Source organism: Eretmochelys imbricata, chromosome 1 (genome assembly GCF_965152235.1).
Source record: "Eretmochelys imbricata isolate rEreImb1 chromosome 1, rEreImb1.hap1, whole genome shotgun sequence".
In the NCBI taxonomy this organism is placed as follows: domain Eukaryota; kingdom Metazoa; phylum Chordata; order Testudines; family Cheloniidae; genus Eretmochelys; species Eretmochelys imbricata.
This window is the reverse complement of record NC_135572.1, coordinates 207,040,977-207,063,631: the sequence shown is the minus strand read 5'-3', so window position 1 is coordinate 207,063,631 and position 22,655 is coordinate 207,040,977. Positions and strand designations below refer to the sequence as shown.

General features: G+C 42.4%; 1 protein-coding gene across 1 annotated transcript in view; it reads right to left on the bottom strand.

Moving 5' to 3' along the window:
* Positions 1–2,338: 2,338 nt before the first annotated feature.
* Positions 2,339–22,655, bottom strand: part of GTF2E1 (general transcription factor IIE subunit 1) — an 86,928-nt gene continuing 66,611 nt past the window's right edge. The window contains exons 3-5 of the mRNA XM_077822940.1: positions 13,621–13,822; positions 8,247–8,485; positions 2,339–4,622 (exon numbers count right to left, since the gene is read on the bottom strand). Of these exons, the coding sequence (XP_077679066.1) occupies positions 4,192–4,622; positions 8,247–8,485; positions 13,621–13,822 (872 nt within the window). The 3' untranslated portion in view covers positions 2,339–4,191. The remainder of the gene's footprint in view (positions 4,623–8,246; positions 8,486–13,620; positions 13,823–22,655) is intronic.

Sequence of the window (22,655 nt, the reverse complement as noted above, 5' to 3'; positions counted from 1 at the left end):
TTTAGGGACTGCACCCATCACAACCCTGACTCCATTCATTTGGGTTGCAGCAGACTGGGAATCCAGTAGAGGCCTGCTACATAGCTGCCCAGAGCCCTACCTCATACGGTCCCATCCCAGGAACCTGTTTTATGAAGCATTTTCATCACAGAACAGCTGAGCACTTTGCCTCATTGCTGAAGTTCAGCTACACCCCCCTGCACACTCATTCCCAACTGTAAACTTTCCATTTCACTGATGAAAGCAGCCTGGTTTATACTTTATCTGTTCCCTGTTACTTCCTGCTCCCCACAGGGCTTCAGCAGGAGAGAAAGGAGAGCTAAGCTTTTGGCTTTTCCCCCCACTAAGCCTTGTCAAACTTCTGAGCAGCCAGCCAGGAGCCCCAGGGCATCATGGAGTCAAGGCTCTTAGATCTTTCAGGGCGGGGGTAATTCTATTTTCCCGTTCCTCCAAAGGATCTCCAATTCCCCTGCTGCTCAGTTAGTGCTAGTCTGCTTAATCCGAGTCTGTTTGAAGAAGGCAGCAACAGGGAAAAGAAAAGTTGGAAGGACAGACATGTTGTTTCCAAGCAGCTGCTTCTTGGGATCGATGTGAAAAATCAAATCAAACCCTCCTCCATTCTCAAGTTATGGTACATCTCCTCCAAACAGCCAGCCAGCCTGGCAATTAGCCTGTCTGAGGAGATAAATTCATTTTAAGCAAGGAAGGCTGCACACTTCATTGTGATGGGAGCAATGTTCTCTGTCAGTGATAGCTGGGACCTGCATTTCTTACTGGCTTTGGGATGTTTTGTTTGTACAACAAACAACAGAGACACATGGCTGAGACAGATTTGAGGTGCTCAGGTACTAAAGTGGCTGGGACTACATAAATAGATTTCTTTTTTTCGTCTCATTTTAGTTAGAGGTGCAATCCTGTGGCCTGGCATTTACTAAGCAGACAAACTGCAGATGATGCTGAAGTCAGGATCAGAAACTTAGTTCAGTGGAGTTACAAGAGACTGTTGTGCAGGCTGGTCTTGTAGCTACGGACACACAGTCGTTTGATTTTAATTACCAGAGGCAGTGTGGTCCACTTGTTAGACTGGGCCTCCATCAGAACTCAGGGGCTCAATTTCTGACTTTGCCATTGATTTGCTTTGTGATTTCCAGTCTTGCACTTGACTGTGCTTCACTTTTAGCAATTGTCGCAGTGACAGTTCTCTGGGATAGTATGTGCGCACAGTCCCTCTTTATACAGTACATTTTAAAAGTGCCATTGGCCTTCACTGCTCCTGTTCAAAGGAACATTTATCACAACAGTTATGACAATAACTGCATCGCTGTCCTTTCACAAGAGTCCTGAACTGGCTGGGATAAACTGGCCAGCAGATCTTCGGATTCAGCAGCTGTTAGGGGACAGTACACCTGCTCACATATCTACCTCCAGTCTCCCAGCAGAGTGGCATCTCAGTAAATTGCCACTGATGGACCAGAAATGTCAGGAGTGCCCTATCAACATTTGGATGGATTCCTGATGGTAGGTATATTATTAAGTTTGGGAATCTTGTTGAATGACATTATATAAAGATCATACATGGATAAAGCCCACTGTTTTCCCACTGTTACAACGATAAACCACAGTAAAATGTGTTACACACAGCCTATTCTTTATAATCTCTCATATGCCAGTTGCTTGTTGTAACTGTGGGTAACACTGTTCCTTTGCAAAAGGTTTAACAAACCTAAGATCTGATCCTGCAAATACTAAAGCACAGTAGAAACGACTCATGGAAGTTATGAGCCTGAATTAACTATAGTGTTTGCTAGATTGGTTCCACAGTTTCTAGCCAATGGTCCCTTGTATCTACTCCCTTATAATTGGTCACCTTGTATTCATCTTCCTGAAATCTGTAAAGCTCCTTTCCCTCAGCTGACCACTATTTGGCATGATTTAGCGTCTCTGTGGTTTGGTAGCCATACGTATCATGTCTCATACACATTTCCATGCCATATTAGCCATTTTAAATTGGCAGCAAGACAACTTTAAGACAGCCAGCATTTCAGCAATATTCACTTCCTCAGCGAAGAAGGAAAAAGAATGGGAGTGCTAACCATAAGATCCCTCTGACACAGGAACCAACCATGGCTCCCAACTACAATAAACACCACAGAAAACAGTGCAAAGGATTCTGAGATGTACCCAAGGAAGAACCAGTGTTGACACTGCAGGTGGGGTTATGGTTTGAAAGAAGCTGGAAGCCTTTCAAATAGCATCTTAAACATATCAGAAGTCCTGGAACAAGCAAACAATCCCAGCTGAGCAAGTAATAGATTGAAAAGACAACCTAGGACAGAAGCATCGTTTTATTAATTTATTTTAAAAATGGCAAATTTAACATGCTATTTTTAAAAAAGGGTAAAATATCAAGATGTTGAAAATAAAACCACAAAGGAGGCATCACAGGGCTAGTCAGTATAAAATAGCTTTAAGTTTAAATGCTCGGCAAATCTGTACCATTCGTGTAAATCAAACAGCGCTTGATACAGTCTCTAAACACAAAATCCTTTTATCGCTTTGTTTTAGCATAGCGCTGGATAAGAAAACACAACAATTAAAAAAAAGTAACACTTTTAAATTGAAAGGTAACATTACAAACACGATATTGCTATAGGCACTGGTAAAAATGTTTTTATTTGAACAGATAGTGCCATGCTAAATATCAGTTTTCAGAACTCTGCATAATTCCTTTTCAAATTATACAAACCTTTTGGTGTTAGTGAAATTAAAACTAGCTATGCTGGTTCCATGGTACTGCCTGGCTGACAGCCCAATCTATTGTGAACTCAGGCTTTAACATCGGGGCTTAGACAGGGTAAGGTGAGGGGACAGGCAGTAACAGTGTACTGAAAGTATTCTCTTGGTAGGTCAGAGTACTCTATCAATTCAGTTCCTTCAGTGAGTTTCATTACACTGACAAGGAGCCAAGACTTTCAAATTTGGGTGCTTCAAGTTACATCCGTCCTTGAGGTACTGAGCACCCACAGCTTCCATTGAAAACAACAGGCACTATAAGCACACTCAGCACCTTTGAGAATCAAGTTGTTTGTTAGATGCTTATCCTTAAATCTCATATTTGAAAATTCTGACAGATGGGTGTGGAGGGTGGGGCATGTGGAAGGGGGGAACAGGCAAGGACAGGCGTGTCTTTTCACAGAGGACTGAAGTCCCTGATCGCTAAAAACAGGAGATTAAAAACCAGACAGTCTTTCAAATGAGCATCACCCAGAGATCTGTACTCTCCTTTCCAAAGCTCGTCTCCCACTTTGCTCCCCATCAGAAAGCAGTCTCCCATTTACATCTGCAGTTACAACTATCATCATCAGCTGTCCACTCCAGGGATCCTAACCGTGCTGGAAAATAATCTCAAACACAACTTGGTCAAAATACACAGCTGAATCTAAGCAACATAGTTGAGTCTGAGCGAGCTTGGGCTACGAACCCTGTTGAGAGCTTTAGCTAGAGAGCTGTAAGAAGACTGAGGAGGGGAGGGGAGAAGTATGGTTTCTGCTCACATGGTGGTTTAGAAATAAAAATCTCTGTGCACAGCAGTCACCTGCAATGGGTTAGCGACAACCTCATTGGGCCCGGTACTACAGCTCAACCCTGCTCAGCCACCATGTCCACATGCAACGACATCTACAGCCTGTCTCAGCATCCAGCGCACAGACCCTCAGTGTCACTTGCACTCTCCTGTTCTGTAACGTGGAGAAGCAAGGCCTGATCAGACCACAGAGCACCCAAGTCCTCTGCGAGGAGGGAGCTGGACTTCGTCAGAATCTGGTCCCTGGCCGCCTATAAAAAGAATAAACCTCAGGCGAAAGGAGGCTCTTGGGCGAAAGCAGCAGTGAGCGAGGGCCACCCTGAAGTGGAGCTTCACCTTGCCAGCTCTCACCCATGATTAAAAAAATCCACATGCTCCATCACCCACCTCTGCTCCTTCCCTTTTTGGCACACCCCGTTAGTTTTAGCTCCTCCCTCTGTTGTGTGGGACACCCAAGATCAGCAGTTCCTTTGGTCAGGGAGCAGTTCTAAGCCCCACGCTCCTGCATGACAGACTATAGGGAAGGGAGAGATGCAGTTCAGTCTTTTGTTTCACTAGGGAGTCTCCTGTTAAAATTCACCTTTAAAAGCCGTTGTGGCGGGAAAGGGTTAATCAAACATATCCTCAAACATACGCTGCCCCATGGCTATATAAAGCTCCTTCTCCTCTGGGGTCATTTGGGCCACCAGCTCAGGCCGCTGGCTCACTTGACTGTAAGAGAATGGACGTCCGGCCACCATGACAGTGGGGTCCTCTGCCACCACTTCAAACTCCTCCTCATCCTCTTCATCCTCGAGCCCATAGAGCGTAGCTGTGGCAACAGGCAGGCGGGGTGGGGATTCCTCCTCTGATTCACTGGTATCACTCTCAGAGTCACTGGCATTGGTGCTAGCTAAGGGAGCCGCCACCCCCACACCAGCAGCAGAGACAGAGGGGGTTTTCTTCTCATGGATAAGCAGAGCACGCATCACCTCCTCGTTATCGTCCAGAGCCGCGCGGCCCTCCCCACGTTCCTGAAATGCATCCATATCTTGACCACCTGCAAGAAAGCATAAAGGAATGGTAGGCAAGTCATCATACCGATATGTCATGCTGGCCATTAAGGAGGGAGCACTATGTACTGGTTAGGGCAGCCTGCTACAGGGGGTCAGAACTCCTTAGTTCTAGTCCCAGCTCTGTCACTGACTCTATAGCCTGGAACAAGCTATTTCCCTTCTCCATTTCTTCCTCCCTGCCCATCTTAAAGTCGAGACAGTTATACTAGCTCAGCATACCTCAGAGCAGGGCAGTAGCGTCTTCTGTATTGGGAAAGGGCTGCATTTTTGTTAAGTAATATTTGCTGTACAATAACTGGAAGAGCACAACAGTGTTTGGGTATACAGGGTGTCTACAGTTCAAGGATTCAAAAACACAATAAAAAGAAGGCTTTCTGAGCTTTTCTGCGTAAGGCTCTTATCAGACTCCTATATTTGGTGAGAGCATTATGAGTCCACCCAACACTAATAAACCGGCAGGCAGACTGAAAAAATATAGAAGAATGGATTTTAAGAGCCTTATGTAAAAATAAGGGATAAAAACTAAGTCAGATTCCCCATGGCAAACTTTTTCTACTGCACCGAAAGACTCTGCATGTGAATGATCACTTGAGTTGAGCTGACTGGATTCCACCCTCATACATTAATGCCACTTGCTCTCCTTTTCCTGAAGAGATGGAGCCTTGACCTTTAGTCCAGTATCATCTATCCAGGTTCCAATACCATGCCCAGCACCGTAACTCCCAATTGTCCCATAAGTTGCCTTAAAAATGAAACAGAAGGGGGTGTTTCATCTTTCCCCTAGGGAGGTGCAAACTGATGAAGTTTTTGGTCATTCCCAGGAGCTGACACTAGGCTGCAACTCAGTCCCATAAGAAAGGAAAGTCCTATCTTCTCCACAGATGCATCCTTCAACTGTTTGATTGTTTCCTGGTTTTATGGAATGCTGCTGTCAAAAGGTGGTTTATTATCATGATGAGAGAGGGGGTGGGTCTCAGGAACTTAAAGCCAGCCCCATGGTGGGCTTTGAGTATCAAGACAATCTTGAACTAGACGAGAGGTTCTCAAACTGTGGGTAGTGACCCTGTTTTAATGGGGTCATCAGGGCTGGCTTAGACTTGCTGGGGCCCAGGTCCAAAGCCCGAGTCTCACCACCCGGGACCGAAGCCCAAGTCCAAGCCCCATCGCCCAGGGTTGAAGCCAAAGCCTGAGGGCTTTGGGTTTGGCCCCCACCAGGGCAGATGAGCTTGGGCGGACTCAGGCTTCAGTGCCCTCCTTCTGGGGTCATGTAGTAATTTTTGTTGTCAGAAGGGGGATGCGGTGCAATGAAGCTTGAGAACCCCTGAACTAGACTATTAAGTGTGGAGCTAGGGCAAAGATCAGAACACTAGAGAAATGTGTTCAAGGTGAGCTGCTGCATCCTGTACCAGAGGAAGCTTTTCCGGGATGTGTGGTTTCATTCCAATGTATAATGACTTGCAATAATGAAGCCACAAGGTTACAAACGTATGACTCAACGTGGTAAAGTCTGATGGGGGAGACGGGGGTGGGGTGGGGTGGGGGAACGGATGGAAGACAATCTTCTAGGCAGCTGAAAATGGATGAAGGTTTTTTTTTTTTTGCAACACACACCACTGAGGAGTGCAGGTAGAACACATACATTCTTCAGAGTTGGTGTTGACAGGCTTTGTTAGTAGGAGTCCCAGATGTTCCTGGCACATTTTAGCCTGGTATGAAAGATAGAAGTCAGATTCACAGGTGGTGGCCCTGATTGCTGTTTGTGTTTCCACAACTTGGCAAACAGGCCAAATTCTTGGAAAGAGGGGATTGTGTCTGCAGTTTTGTGCTCAGCTTAAGGTTTCTAGCATACCAAGAAGTCATTCTAGAGACAAGAGATCTACTTTGTGAAAAAACACGATAGTCCCTCTCAGTGAGAAGTGGTATACTCTAGGAGGTTAACCAGCAGTAGCCCAAGTTTATTGAATGATTTACAGTCCAGAAGGGTTCTATGAATCATGACCTTGTGAAAATTCTTTGTGCTGGACTTTAGCATGTAATGTTTTCTGCCAATACCCAAGTTTTCTTCCTTCCTTCTTTTTCTGTCACACATCATCCAAGAGTCATGGAAATCTGTGTGGGTGGTGTGGTTGTAAAAGGCACTCTGGTGCCAGACTGTGGATAGCAACATTCAGGGTGTGGTTTTAGTTAGTATGCTTTGTATAGGGTAAACAAAGTAATGTACCAGAGAATAAAAGGAAGTGCACCCTAAAAGTTGTAAGTTAAATAAGGCAGAAACACACTGCCTGACCATAATCACCTCAAGCTTTGGTTTTATCAGATATCTGCCCGAACAGGGTTAGCCCACCATCCGCACTTCCACTCCCCTAAAAAAATCTCCTGCTGTTCTGGTTCCCCTCCTGAAGGGTTACTTTGCAGGAAAAAGGAAGATCTTAGTGTTCTGGATTTAATTAAAACAGAAGCATCAGAAAGATTCAATACTTCATTTTTTACCATGTCATATGTTATATGTCAGAAACTAGCACATTGCAGTAAGATTTCAGTAGCTCTACAGAGGGAGAACTAGAATGAGATCCTCTTCAGAATTTTTTTTTTTTTTTTTTTTTTAATAAAGTCTCTGCTGGTAGCCACTCTCATAGCATTTTGTCCTTCTTTGTGCTGGTTTTTTTGTTTCTGAAAATAAACACTTTGCTTTTTGGATCTTGGTTACATTTCGCCATCTTCTGAGACACTGCCTGTTTCATTTGGTGTTGCTCAGATGGTTGTATATTTCAGTTGAATCACCCAGTTAATCTAAAATGGTCTCCATTTATTACTTTTTTGTTTTGGGCTTTGAATAAGCTTTTCAAAGCAGGGACTGTCTGCTACTCTGTTTGCACAATGCCCAGCACAATGGGCCCACAATCTTGACTCTGGTCTTTTGTGGATATGACATTAATACAAACAATAATAAAAGCAAAAACCAACGAAAAAGACTGTTGATGACTGACAGTCATAGGAGGAAGCAATAATGAGCAACCCACTATGGTGACGGATTCTCACTCCTCCTCGTCCCCAGAGACTCTCAAGCTGCAGTTCTGATACATTGTTCTATGCATACAGTAGTTGTCTTGAAAATCAACAGATAACTAGTTACAGAAGGGGAGAGTGGATACGTGAACATGGCATATCCACTAGAAGCCGATTTGATGAGCCTTGTGCTCAGCACACATACAATTTGAGTTTCATTTTCCATCCATGCCCAGTTGGTAATAAGCTTTCCAGAAGAAGCTGAAAAATGTTTCATCCAAAACCAAACAAGTCATAATGGGCCAGAACATCTGTCTTTGAAGCTCCCAGAAAAGCTAACAAACAATTAACATTTTAGTAACACAATCACACCACTGTGGGCAACTCAGCTTTCCTGACATGGGTTTCAATGCTGTGCCTAGTAAATCTTGTTCTCTTACACCTGCTTGGCTTCCAAAGGCTTTACATGGCAGATGAAAGATATAACAGCATACCAGGTTAGTGCTAGGATACCAGGAGCGGCAGCTGTACACAGAAAGGGGCAAAAATGTTCTTCCCACTTTAAGAATTATGCAGCACTTCTCCCCTTTTAGCTTCCTTACCATCTTTGATCTCGTCCGGGTCATAAGCCCCCTGCACTGTGCTTTCCCGCAGCCAAATTGGCCTCTCTCTGGCTGGCTTCCCTTCATTTGTTGACCGATTAAGATCCTCCTGGTCTTCCATGCTGATGACGACATTCTGGGTGTACAGGTCCTCATACGACGGCCCTTTTGTAGTCCATGCTTCCCGATGGTATCCACCTGCTAGGGCAGCTGCCCCTGCAGCAGCAGCACGTTCTTTGCTATGTAGAAGCCAAAGGGATTAAAAAAAAAAAAAAGATACCATTCAGAATTAGTCCTTTCCTGTATAACAGAGGTTTCCTGTCGTGATTTTCAAAAAAGCCCAGGGGATTTAGCCACATACCCCTCTTAAAATTAATCATCTCCCATGATATGCTTGGAGAATCTCAACCCCCATTTCTTAACCACGTTGCCAAGAATTTCTAGACCAACTCTTTAATTGAGGAATGTAGGATTCAAAATACTAGACAATCTAAACTACTGTGATATGCAGGAGAGATACTAGAAGGGAAGGAGGTTGTTAAGCTCTGTGAATATGATTACATAGGAATAACAGCCAACCTGGTTATAAACCTGAATACTCTGACATGAAATTCACATCGATACACAACATGGTCCTTCCCAGTAGCTAGCTGGAAAAGTCATTATTTGCTGTTACACTATAGTCTTGTATTAAATAAATTAAAACACCAAGGTTTAACCAAGTGGGTTGACCGGATTGGAGTCTCACAATGCTCAGATGTGAGAATTCTTATTCATAGTAATTATGAGCAATTAGACAAATTCACCTCGGAAAACTAAGTTGAAATCCCAGCTCTGATCACAAGTGATAATGAACTTGCAAGAACTACCTGGTGAAGTTCTATGGCCTATGTTATACAGGAGGTCAGACTAGATTATTTTAGTCAGGGGCTTGGAGGAAGGGAGAGGGGGTTTACAGGTCAGCAATAGAGTGGGGCAATGCCTGAGGTTTGGTGGAGGCTGTTGTCCTAACCCTGAGTAATTGGGGGGGGGGGGGGGGAAGATTTGAAGGTCAGTATTGCTGGTTACTGGGCAGAACTGGGTGAGTGCCCAGGACTGGAATAACAAGGAGCCGCTCATCAGAATTTAGCACCAGCTTATTTTCTCAGTTGATCCACAGCCAAATCATTGTCATCCAGGTTCCTATCTGAGCCAGGAAAATGCACTACTTGGATCTGAATAAAAAGAACACGGATCTGAATGCCCTCTGCCCCTGATGGCAATGAGCCCAAATTATCTTCGCTATCTGGTCCTGTGCTCTTACGTGCATAATGAACAGGAAAGGCCACAGAAAGAATCTTGCCATTTTCCACTTGAGGGAAACCCAGGGTGAATGAACTGCTAGGCTAACGTCGCTCAAAAGAATCAACAGATTCAATGGAGAATGCACCCATCCACCCTTAGTAGATCTTGCAAGCATTTTGAACACTTTATATAGTAAATGGTATCAAAGGCTGCTGACAGATCGTAAATATGCATGGGCACCACCCTCCCTTTGTACAGAACATGATGCTAATGCTGTTTCTGTATCATCCCCGGGGTTGAATCTATACTGATAGAAGATCCAGGTGAACCTAGAGGTGTTCTGCCATGATCTTCTCAATAAGATTCCCCAAAGAGGGAAAGTTTGAGAGAGGGTGGTAATTGGAGAGGTCAGGAATATCAAATGTTTATTTATTAAGCAAGTGTTTACCCACTGCTTGTTATCCTAATTCTATTTTATTCTATTTTGATGTTTAAAGGTTGGTCCTGGGAAACTGCATACACATGCCATCATTTTATTTGCTCTGGCAGAAAATAATTATGCACTCATATCTGCCAGGAGCAAGAAATATTTAACCTTTCAACAGCCAGGTAGGTGTTCCAGGAACTAACCAACCATATACACACAATATTTTTGTATATTTACATTTTATACAACGTACACACATTCACAGAATCAATGACTTGTGTTTCTTTCCTACAGTCAGCCCGATCAGGAAAAAACAACTTGAATTTCTGAGCAAGTGGGAGAGACTACTTTATGCATGCAGATCAAGTATGCAACTTAAGAAACCACACAGAGATCTTCTCTCAATTTGTATTACTTCAAATACTGGTACTTTTCAGTTTTCAAAGAAAGGCATGTGTTCTGTGAAAAGCAATATTCTCCTTCCCCCACAATAAAAATCAGCAACCATCGAGCTTCCCTGACAATTTTATGTAATCCACTTTCCTACAATACACAATGCAAAAAAGCCTTCCTCACCAGGACTGCAGCAGTGACATTTAAGTGTTGGGCAGGGTCAGGGATTGCCTTGTCAATTCTAAGCCTCCTTTTCCCTATGAAGTTCCATTTAGTTGTGATATACTTATCCAAATGATGTCAAGGACAATTTTTTAAAGTAACAATTCTTAAATAAAAGATACCTATCCCTGTAAACTACATTAAACCATCTCCTGCAATGTGATTAATTTACAGGGAGTAATGAGTGATTTTAGCTCCTTGGTATGCCCCAGGATAACCAAAGCCAAGAGGGCTTATGTCTACCATTTTACCGCTGTTAAGGTCAATGACTAAGTAATGGCTCCATTTTCTTCCTTGTTTGTACAACAGTATCATCAATTATACTGTTAGAAGCAACATGCAGCCCCCTGAGACCATGGGACTGGGGATTTACCTGCCGCTATAAAGAAGCGGTGTCTTTTTGTTCTGTGTCCCTGCTGTGGAGAAGTGAATTAAACACCACTGAACAGAGACAGAGGACCAGATGCTCAGCTGCACCAGGGCAGTGCTTGGAACAGAGCTGAAGAAAGGGAGCAACACCTATAACAAACTTTCTATCTCCCTTGATTCTAGGGCTGTTTTGTCTCCTGGCTCACGCTAGGGATGCCCTGAACTTGCCTGGCTGCAACAGCTCCCGGGAGCTATTGTGAAGCTGGGGATCAGGGATTAGGCAGTAGTGTGGCTGGCTACACGGGCTCTATGCCGTCTGTGGGTCACCTTACATGGAAAGTCCCCCAGCATAACTGATCAAACTGGCTTTAAGGTGGCAAAAAGCATCTTTAGCAGGGCTAGGATATGGCTAAAAGAAACCAATGAGCAGACCTCAGATTATGTGTATTTAAATCAAACACAAGTTTTGCATCTCAACTGACAAGCCTAGGAAAAACTGAGGCTCTAGAGTTCAACAGATGTGTATGGTAATTTAAGTACATATCTGCAATTTGCATTAACGAAAATTAGGTAAATCTCTCATGCTATTGTTTTTAACAGCCTCCACTAAAAGGTATATGGACAAACGGTCTTTGGTAGTGTAATTGCAAAAAGTAGTTCATTCAGGAAACCTAGGATGTTACATTACATAAGGTGCTGGTATTTTAAACAAGAAAAAGTGGAGTGAAGATTAAATTCAACCCATCTGGAAAGCCACTGGGGCTGGTTTATGAAAAACAGGCTCTTATCATGATACTTGCATGGGACAAAATTCCTGCTTAGTAGCGGATTTACAAAATATCACTTAAGACGGTCTAGAAAAATCTAAGTAAATGATTTGACCAGTCTCGCAATGGAGATGCATGATCGTTAGACAATTTCCAGTGTAGACAATAAGTGCTAAAGCTCTCTAGAAGACACACAGAGCTATTTGCTCCTCTGTGAACAGGAAAGGCAAGAAATTCAGAGGATTTTTTTCTTCAGTAGCATCAAATGTCAGTTTTACCTATGATTCCAGTATCTCAAGACTCTGTAAAATGGAGTAAATAAATAACCCAGAGGTGGGGGGGGGGGGGGGGGGGGAGGGAAAGAGGATATTCTTTTTTTAAATTTCACTGCAGCACTTTTATGTAATTAGTTGCTTTGAATTAATAAGGGTTAATAAATAATTGACTCTCTATGCGCTAAAGCTACTTGTGTTCAAGTAACTATTTAAGAAGCTGCCTATTTATTTTGTAAGTCTGTGCACAGAGCAATTAATCATTTACAGTGGGTTTTTTTAAAGTATTTAAGAGGCATGTAAGTGGGTGCTGCTGTTATTTAACCATTATTCATGGGACTGCACCAGGCATTTGCTGTGTGAATTTTCTGGCTACAGAGATGAAGTAGCCATGCAGTGGCTTGAAAAAGCCCCTTTTCTCTCATTTGAGGTGGTTAGCCCAAATGGGTCAGACAAACTACAGAAACTGGTTTTAAAGCAAAGTCTAATGATTAAGCCATAGGATTAGGAACAAAGGTGCGAAAATTCTACTCCTGTATCTGACAGTTTGGTCTTGGACAAGTCAGCTCCCCTCTCTATATACCTTAGTTTCTTCATCTGTAAGATGGAGAACATTAGTTAGTTCATATCTGGGATCCCTGGCTAGAAGGGACTAGACAGGTAAAGCATTTTGCTATTAAGTTAATTAGAAACTATCTAGCATAAAGTATGAAAAATTCTCTCTCTCAAGGTTAGTCTGCATGTGATGAAAGAGAGGAACCTGAAAAATCAGCAGCATTATATTTGGTGGAGGCGGTTGCTCTAGTAGTGTGACTGTTTTTTCCCAAGTGTTCGTAAGTTTTTTTTTTTTTTTTTAAATGAAAACAGGCAGAACACACTAGATTTCACCGCAGCTGACAAAACTGACAGCTCACTGCATCTTTCTATGTTATTTAAACGTCATCTCTTTTTGCATAGTTAGAAATCTTCCGAAGGATGCACTTTGGTTTCCTAAGGCTAGGAAAATACTAACTTTAGAGTTCTTGATTAAACAGGTCTTTCCCTATAAAGGTGTGTATCAAATGGGGGAAAAGAAGAATAAAAAAGATACTCAAATAATTTCTTTGAATAAGGGTTTTGTTATAAGTGGTTTTGAAAATACAAAGTGTGGAAGACAGCTAGTTTAGAGTTTCAAAATCTTCATAGAAGCAAAAGAAAAAGAAGGTGAAAGAAAAGATGTTTGCAATGGAAAGACAGTAAAACAGCATGGGGTGGCCAAAGTGTGTCCTGGAGTCCGGAGGCTGCCTACAGAGCTCTGTAAAGTGGCCACAGCTCTTCTCTAAAGTTAAGGATGGTCTTGGAAAACTATGTGGTCTCAGCTTCTTACGCAGCGTCTATGTATAGCCTCCTGTGGGACAAATATTCTTATTAAACGGCAAGGGCAGCTTCAGTCTGCTTTGTTTTATGAAAAATGGTTGCAGCCCTGGTCTCCTGGCAATTGTAGACTGTAAATCTCTTTAGGCAAAGATTATTTATCAGTGTCCTGCATTGCTGAATCTGAACAAACAAGTTATCAAGATTTGGGCAATGATATGGTTAAGGCAGACAAACATGCAATATGAAAGCAGCGTGGCTGAAGAGGACTTTGTGCCCATTCCCACCTCTGTTTCAGTGCAGGAATCTCTGTGGGTTCTGGCTCAAGGATTTCATAGGCCAAGTTAACGTCCTCTGTCTCTCGTAGCAGTGCATAGATGGGCTCAATCTGCTCGTTAAACCTTGCCACAAGAGTCCGTGCATCCTTTTTGGGCATCGCCGACTCATCCTCTTCCACTTCATTCTGACAGAACGTACAGCGGAAGGTTCCTAAACAGAAAAGAAGTTGCTAAGCACTGGGAGAAAGTCAAAAGGCCCACATTTTTATGCAGCATTTAAAGAGAAGTATTTTGCTATTCTCTTAGATTGAAACTAAATAGCTTTTCTCCTTGGGACAACTTTCTTCCCACATATAATGTACCTGATTATTATTTTAACCACATAAAGTGAGACTTTAGATGCCATCCAGTGATGCAGAAAACTGGTTAGGGTTTCTGTCTCTGCAAAGCCCTAAAGGATGGCAAGTTGCACCATTCAGACATATCCTAGCATTACACATTCCTTTCCTTACCACACATTTTTAAGGGCACTGCAATATCAGTTTCAAGATACATTTTAGGATGGTCAAATTTTAGGGCTTGCAATGTCTGAAGAACTTGCCTTCATCCCCCTCTAAAATAATCTTGGGGGGAGGGGCAACCACTCAGTTTCATTCCAAACTGCTACTGCTACTAAGGAATAACCCACTCCCTCTCCTTTTCAGTTGGTAGTAATTTTCTCCAAAAATTTCCTTGAGTCAGACATTTTCCATGCTTGGTCTCCAAACAAAGACAATTTTTCTTTTTTAAAATCTATTCTGTTAGTTTAGAGTTGCTTGACGATAAAGAAAGAAGGGGAAAAAATGGTCTCTTACATTCCAATTAGAAATTCTGCGTATGCGTAACTCAAAGAATGATCAGAGTTTACTCTAATTTAGATTGTTTTGTAGATCATCAAGATCTAAGAAACAAGCCAAGGGAAAAGGAAATTGGTTCAGTAGCACTGAAGTAAAAATTTTTTTTGAAGAACTTCTGCAGTGGAGAATTTTCTGTTCCATTTCACTTGTCAATCTGTGGCTAACAATTTTAGGGAAGCACATTTACAGTAGGACTTTATCATCCAGCTCAATATTGGAGTTGCTGCAAAACGCGTTATCTCACGCTACACTTGAAGGAATGCGTAGGAAATTCAGGTCATTCCAAATCCTAGATGGAGAAAGGGGTGCTACTTACCTAGAAGAATAAATTGAGGGCTGAGAGCAGAGGCTTTTGGATTTATCTTCTCACCTCTACCACTAACTGGTTGCATTATTTTGCCTTTATATGGCAAACGTTTAGTGTAGCCTCACAATGCCCTATAAGAAGGTAAATATTATTCCTTTTTACAAGCAGGGAACCTGAGGCGCTGAGAAGGGAAGTGACTTGCTCAGCGTCATGTGCAAAGTCAGTGTCAGAATCCAGATTTGAAGCCACACCTTCTCACTCCTAGTCCCTTGCCAATCAACCAGATTAAAATATCTTGTAGGCAAGTAATTTCCCCTTGTTCTGTTTCCCAATCTGTGAACTGGAAATAATATTTACCTGCTATCTCACTGCATTACTGTCCCCAAGGCTCTCTTGCTTCATGAAAAGCTTGCACTCTACTTAATAGCAGTCTCATTTGTTGACTTGGCAAGGTGTGTAGGGCAGTCAACTCATCTGACAATGAACATGCGTACCAATGGCTAGATCACAGACATGTGCAAACCCAGCCTATGGGTCAACTTTGAAGAGGTAAACTTGGGCAGGGAGGGGGGGTCAGAATATCTGCCACACTACATTGGAAGTTTCCTAAAGTCACAACTGTGTAAATTGTTGTACATTAACCATTGGGTTATAGTTTCAGATGATGGGCACATCATCTCCTGGGGTCTCATGTTGCTTCCAAATTAGATTTACCTCATGAACTTGGGGCTAGTCACTTTATCTCTGCTTCCTCAAATGTAAAATGGGGATAATATGTACCTAGCTGTTTCACAAGTGGTTGCAAGAATTAGTTAGTACTCTGAAAGTAAGACACTACAATAAGTGCTATTTATTACAGTAGGTACAACCTGCAGCACCTCACAGGGATTTCTAAATTTTTAAGTTCATTTATATTTGTGCACTTTTTCTCTTTGTACTGTGAATCAGGAATGGCAGATCTCTGTCTCTCCCCCCACTGCAACAAGCAGACACAAATTAGTGTCTTATGTATAGCCTACACAAAGTTTTCATTTTTTTTGCATTAAAATCTCTTTCCTCTACCCCCAGAGTTTTTCCTAGACAGAAAACAAAACCAATAGCGTTTACATTAAAGCCAACTTTTTGAACTCATGAAGTGAAAGTCATTTTGAAAAATTTGACAAAACAAGCACCTCAGCCCTTACTTTAGAAAATTAACATTATCTGCACGGGAAAGCAAGAGCACTGACAGTGGTGGCAAAAGACGCTGAGTGAGAATGGGAAAATGGTGGCTTTCTCCAGCCCTTTCTTAATCCAAGCATAAAGCACAATGCTTATTTTGTCATGCTATAAAAAACACCACCACTCATGCATAAACTGCACATTAGATAAATTTGTCAGTCCAGTTAAGTTTTAAGTCAGTTTGATTTCATTCACATTCCACATCTGAGGCCATCAGTACCCCTGAGTTCACAGAACCACCTGAATAAGTCTAGAATAATTAGTAAGATTCAGCTCATATTATGAGTTTATTGACTGGACAGTGGTTGACTGCAACCCAACAGAAAAAGCCCGGTTAAACATTTCTTAGGTGGCTCAGGCTTTTCACACTTCCACTCACGAACCCCTGGTGTCTTAACTAAAGATTAAAAACAGTCAGGACAGCTCCAATTCAAAGCATCTTTAAAAAAAAAAAAAAGAAAAAAAATCAGAGTTAATGCAGCTGTAATTTAATAAAATTCTTAAAACTAAGGATGATTTATTGCAACTTCTCCAGGGCTCTTCAGGAACAAAAAAATAAATGCCAATATAATGACTTATGTAAAAAATCTGGATAATGATTGGAGTGACTAGTTTCCTGCAATCGTGCTCAAGTTTTTTGTGGTAAGGCAGCACTTTACAAGAAATACCCACATTTAGGAGCAGAACTGAACAGCTAGTCTCAAGTGCCGCCCATCAGGACAATGCTGAAAACCTCACTTGTGGGATGTTAAGAGGTCACAAAATCACTCTCTCACTACTATACATCACTGCCTTGAGTCATTGCATCGCAACAACTTTGATACAACTTTCTGACAAACACGCATTACAATGTTGTCACATAGGAATTTGTCCCATTAGACAAACTTGAAATAGTGGTCACTCTAAGGTCAGAGATTGTCAGACTTGCACCATTCACCATTCCTTCCGTCATCCCAACAAAGGCACAGTTTTGCTTTTCTAATCAGATGCTGTCATGCAAACAAAAGTGGTCAGATATCCTGGCTGGCAAGGGTGATCCTAGTTTAAAAAAAAAAAAAAAAAGAAAGTGGTCAAGAGGCTTTGAAATGGGAAACCAGAAATAGATGTCCTCCTTCTTCCCTGAGCCCCTGTGCACACACTCATTGCACTTCTCCTGGTACTCTATGGAAATCTACAGAGTGTAAAAAGATATCTATTTGAAAGAGATCAGAATCGTACATTCCTAGACTTGCAAGGGTGAACAAAGTGTGAGTGGGTTCCCCAAGGCATACTACAATTAAGCAGCACATCAGGTTCTGAAGTGTGCAGGCCAGAATATTCGGTCAAATGAAATCTAGCCAGCAGGGACTGAGTAAAGGGAAAAGTCAACAGCTAAGTATAAACATTATACTAAGCACATAATACATGAACATACGCATTATATTAACTATACTTTTGTTACATAAAAACCTATATTAAAAGAGCATTAAGGTTGCAAAGTCAAGTACCCTGAAGTTAGGAGATGCCAGAATTAAAGTTGCCTGTGCAACCTTAATTCAGCCCCCTTTTGCATATACCTTAATGATACAATCTGATTACATGATCACACACTATTTTTCCAACAGGACCCCGGCTCATTCAATACACAGGATGGACAGTGTTCACTTAATGAGCAATTATTCAATATTTTGTTTTATTCTCATTATTCAGTGAATGGCCCCAGGCCTTATTTACTGCACATGCTTCAAACCCCGCTCTAAAGACACAATTATTAATTTCCTCATGAGCTTTTCTGTGGTGCTCATCACCATAGTATCTGAGTGCTTAAATATTAATGAATATATTTTTACAATGCCCCTGTGAGATAAGCGGATATTATCATCTCAGTTTTACAGATGGGGAACTGAGGCACAGAGATTAAAGTCAAAAGTATCCAATAATTTTAAGTTCCCAATTTGAGGTGCCTAGGACCTGATTTTTCAGAGTATTTAGAATTATATAGCACTTTGTACGTTCAAAGCACAGCTCCCATTGACTTGAGTTGCAGCTCTGAGCACTTAGCTCTTCTGCAAATCAGACTTGAGGATCTCACATCAGGCACTGAGAACATGAGGAACACACAATGAGTGAACACTTGTGAAAAGTTCAGTTTAGGTGACTTGCCCAGGATCATGTAGGAGCTGTGGCAGCAGCAGGGTTAGAACCCATATCTCCAAGGCAGTGTTCAACTGCCTTAACTCTGAGACTGCCCTTTCCCTTCTTGGAGTCCCCTGCCCCATTCAATACACACCTTCCAACTTTTGCAAAAATGAAACAGGGGTCTAACAGACAACAGCCTTCTTCACTACGCAACCCTGATTCATCCCCAGAGCAGGTGATCCTGAGAACTAAATGAGGCAGAGGTTCTGTGAAAAAAATAATATATAATCATTGATTAAAGACTGTATCTTAATGTGTACACCCAAACAAGGGGTTGAATTAAGGATGCACAGACAACTTTAATCCTGGTATTTCCTAACTTCTGAGTGTTTGACTTTGTAACCTTAATATTTTTAATGTAATTTTTTGTATGTAATTTCTACAGTTTTTAAAAAAAGCAAACTGAAAAAATCAGAAATCCCATGATGGGCTCTCATAATGACACCCACCCACATGGTTCATCAGAAGGTTGGAACCTAGAGCTCTGCCGCAGCAGTTTATTGCTTGAGTTAATGGAGTAATTGATAGGATGAAAACCTACTACTATATGTGGACCAGCATTAGAGGGGGATGACACACTTTGCGGTCAGCAAACATCTGTGAAACCCATGGACAGGGGACTGGTGGGACTAAGGAATCTTGGGTACTAAGCTCTGAACGGGAGTGTCATCTAGGGCATACACTCTTCTGCCAGTCATCCCCGTTTGACCCCTTCTGCTCCATTCACTCCAATTTCTCCCTGTTGTAGTCTCTTCTCTTCCTCACTCCTGGCTCCTCTCAGCAATGCCACCCTCCTCATGCAGCCAGGCCCAGTCTCCACTCCTCAGTCTTCTTGTCACAATCTCCTTGCCCAGCCACTCCCAGTAAGCCAACTCATCCCCCAGCACTTTGTCCAGTCAATCCCAGTTTCCCTGCTCCCAGCTTCTCACTGGGTTGGTCTCTCTCCTCCCCGGGCTCCCAGGGGCCTCCACACCCCTGCACATGTTCCCCATTCCCAATAACTCCCAGTCCCAATCTCAGTCTCTTTCCCCTCTCCAGCTCCCTGGCCCACTCTTTTTTCTGAGCCAGTCACAATTCTCCCCATCTCCTCATCAGATCAGTCTCTTCTCTCCCCTCACCCCTGGTTCTCAGACCCATTCTCTTTTCCCAGTCAGTTACACACTGCCACCTGAGCTCCTCGTCCTTACTGGCTGCCAGTCCCCATGTCCCATTTTTCTCCCTGCCTCCCAATCTCAGACTCCTCCCAACCATTCCAGGTCCTCTCCCACCCCCCTCACCAAAGACTCTTGTTTCAATCAACTCTGCCCACACACCTCAAAAGGTCTAGTTCTTACTCCTCTGCATTCAAATCAGACTGTTTCCTCCTCTCTGCTGACGCCCAGCATGGAATCACTGAGAGCACAGCAGTGACTGGCCCTCTGCGTTCCATTCAGGAGCCAGGATAGACCAACAGCAGCCCCAGCTGAAATTGCAGGCGAAAGTCCTGCTCAGCCCAGGAAGGTGCATGAATGGAATCTTCAGCGAATTTAGCTGCTCCAAATCTGATAAGTTTCTATTGAGCATGTGCAAACCTGCAATTTTTTCAAAGGCTTATCACCTGGCCAAATTTGGGTGGATTGTCACAGGAACAGCAAAAAGGTACATCTGAAATAAAGGCCACCCCCTGCCAGATTTCAAGTCCCTGCTCCAAAGCATGGGGACCCTACCATGGATTTTTTTTTTTAATACAGGCAAAACAACTATTTTCCCTTAACCCTGTTCTTGGACATGGGTGAACTGTTTTGGCTGTAATTTTCCAAAACAATTCAGCCTGAGGAAGACACCCAATATGGAAAATCTTAAGCCAAACAGTTACAGTTTGACTAAGTTATAAGCAACTGAAAACAGGCTCTTATAATGGGAAATGTCAGTCACCCTTAATTACAGGCAATGCTACCAGCACTGCTTATAATTAAGTTCCCTTCATTTCTCATTGATTTCCAGGGTCTAGAGGACCATTTACCACAGCACTGAAGGCATCACCCTCCTGACTCATTAAGGAGGGGAGATGCAGCTCAGTCACAATAGCTTCTGAATCATTGATTTACGCACCACATATTGTAATTAGAGGGAGTGGAGGGCTGGACCAGTGGTCTGGAAGTCAGGACTCAAGTTCCATCTCTAAAACAGACTTCCTTTGTGACCTTGAACAAGTTTAGTTAAGTGCCTCAGCACTGGCCTGAGGGACCATCTGTAGGCGTTAAAGTATTCAGTCTCTGTCAATCATTTAATCCTTGGCCTCCTGCTAAGACTTCTGACAGAGGGACCAATTAGTGCCTGCTGTGTGTTAGGATGATGTCACCTGCCTATTAGAAACTGGAGTGAGAGGGAAAACTGAGGCACAGGGAGATTATGTGATTTGCTCATAAAATATCAGTGGCATAGTTTGAATTAGAACTCAGGAGCTCCTGATTCAAGGTGTTTCATATACATAATGCATTTTACAAATCCCTCTGGACCACCCAGACTCCCAGCCCTCTATAAACAACCCCTCATGATTGTGAGGAGAAAGCATCACAATCGGTCAGGATGTGGAGCATTTTAGGCTCTAGTCCTGAGGATATATGGTCTCTATTCCCTTATATGGTAGTTGCAGCCTGTACGCCCCTTTTGGTATCCCATGACCCTAGGAGACACATTTGCATTCATGGTTCACTTCCAAAAAAGCAAGCCCCTTTTGGCAATAATGTGCAAGGTGTTTTGTTTTTTTTTTAAATAAGCAAGTTTATCAGAATCTCATCATTATAAATACTCCAGTTTATTCCAAAAGGCAGTTACAGAGAACACTATTTAGCATAAACCACACTAATGCCACATTTAATCTTTCTGAAATGGATTTCATGGTCCACTGGATCTCAAATTCTTGAGGACATTCCACTGCCCAAAGCTGATTGCAGCATTAGCTCTTGAAATGTGACATGAGAAGAGCATGTATATTTTTATATTAGTCTTGTCTGGAGCTCTAGATATTCCAATGCACATGTTACTGCAAGAAGCCCTAACTGTTATAAACACCAGGCAGTGCACAATGAAGGTTGGCATCTAGAGAATATTTGTAATCCAAAATCCTGGATAAAAATCACCTTGCCAATCTCACCTAAAATGCATAAGCTTTCATCATGACACTTAAAAATACTTGCTTTAAATTTCTCTCACCTTCAAATTGAATGAATTTCACTGTGATCAAGACACACTACAGAGGTGAGAGACAGTGACAGCGCAAGGCCAGAAGAGCCTGGAGACATCTGAAAATGGGGAGGTGAAAGTGACACATAAAAAGGTGCTGCTCAGAAGAGCATTTGAAAAGCATTATGGATTTAGTTCAAAACCAGGTAGGCAGGTCCACAGTGCCTGCCATGAGGAACTGCCACTAGAGCAAACAGGGGCAGTGTGTGAATTTCCTCAATGCACATTGGTTCAGACCTGCAAAGGGGTGGATGAGTGCAGTGAAGCCACCATGCTGCTTTTCCTGTCCCCCACCTCCACAGCTTTGCCAACACAAATAAACCTGACCTGCAGCACGCTCGGCCTATTCCTTGGGCTTCTCCTCAACAGGTGCTACCCAATTATGTGACAGATTTAGAATATGGATTTGCCCTCTAAGTAGTACACTGAGACCAAACATTTCATTTGGGACTTAAGCCAAGGCTGCACCCATCTAGTGAAGGGCTAGTGCATTAAGCCACTGCATTACCAAGCCCCTATTATTTTGAAATATATGTCACAGATATTGTATTTAAGGGCTTGCATTCACTAGAACTATTTTTTGACTAATACCCACCAGAAGTGTGTTCAGGAAACACCACCTTCTAGAGGGTACAAAACTACAATTTCCCAGCATATGAAAAGCTCTCAGAATTTCCAGTTTGTCCTTTTAAATGAATTTCATTTAAAAATAAATAAAATGGCAACTATACATCAAGAGGAGAGACAGACATGCTGCATTAGCAGAAAGATGGTGAGAAAATGGTAATTTATAATTGCTGTTAATCAGCGTCTCACCACATCCAGAGTGAAAATTTCACTTAACCAATAGATATGCTTATGCATTATGTACTCTCAATTTCAGAAACATGTACATCCATAAAGGTTAGGGACTGGCAGTGCTGGAAACAGAAGGTCTCCATTAAGCCACAGAGTGGATTTTAATGAGGCAGTTCAGTGCACGTTATCTCAAAGCATCAAACAGATGCCTCAGCAGCTCTTGTTCTTATTGTTAAAGCGTCCTTAAAACAATAAACAATGTTTAACATATTTAAAGTACTGTATCTTTTTCAGAGGATCTCCATGTGCATGATAAAGGTAGATATGTATCCCAAATTTATGCACAGGAAAACAGAGGCACAGATATGTTAAGTGGCTAGCTCAAGCCCACACAGTGAGAGTTAATGGCCAAACGAAAA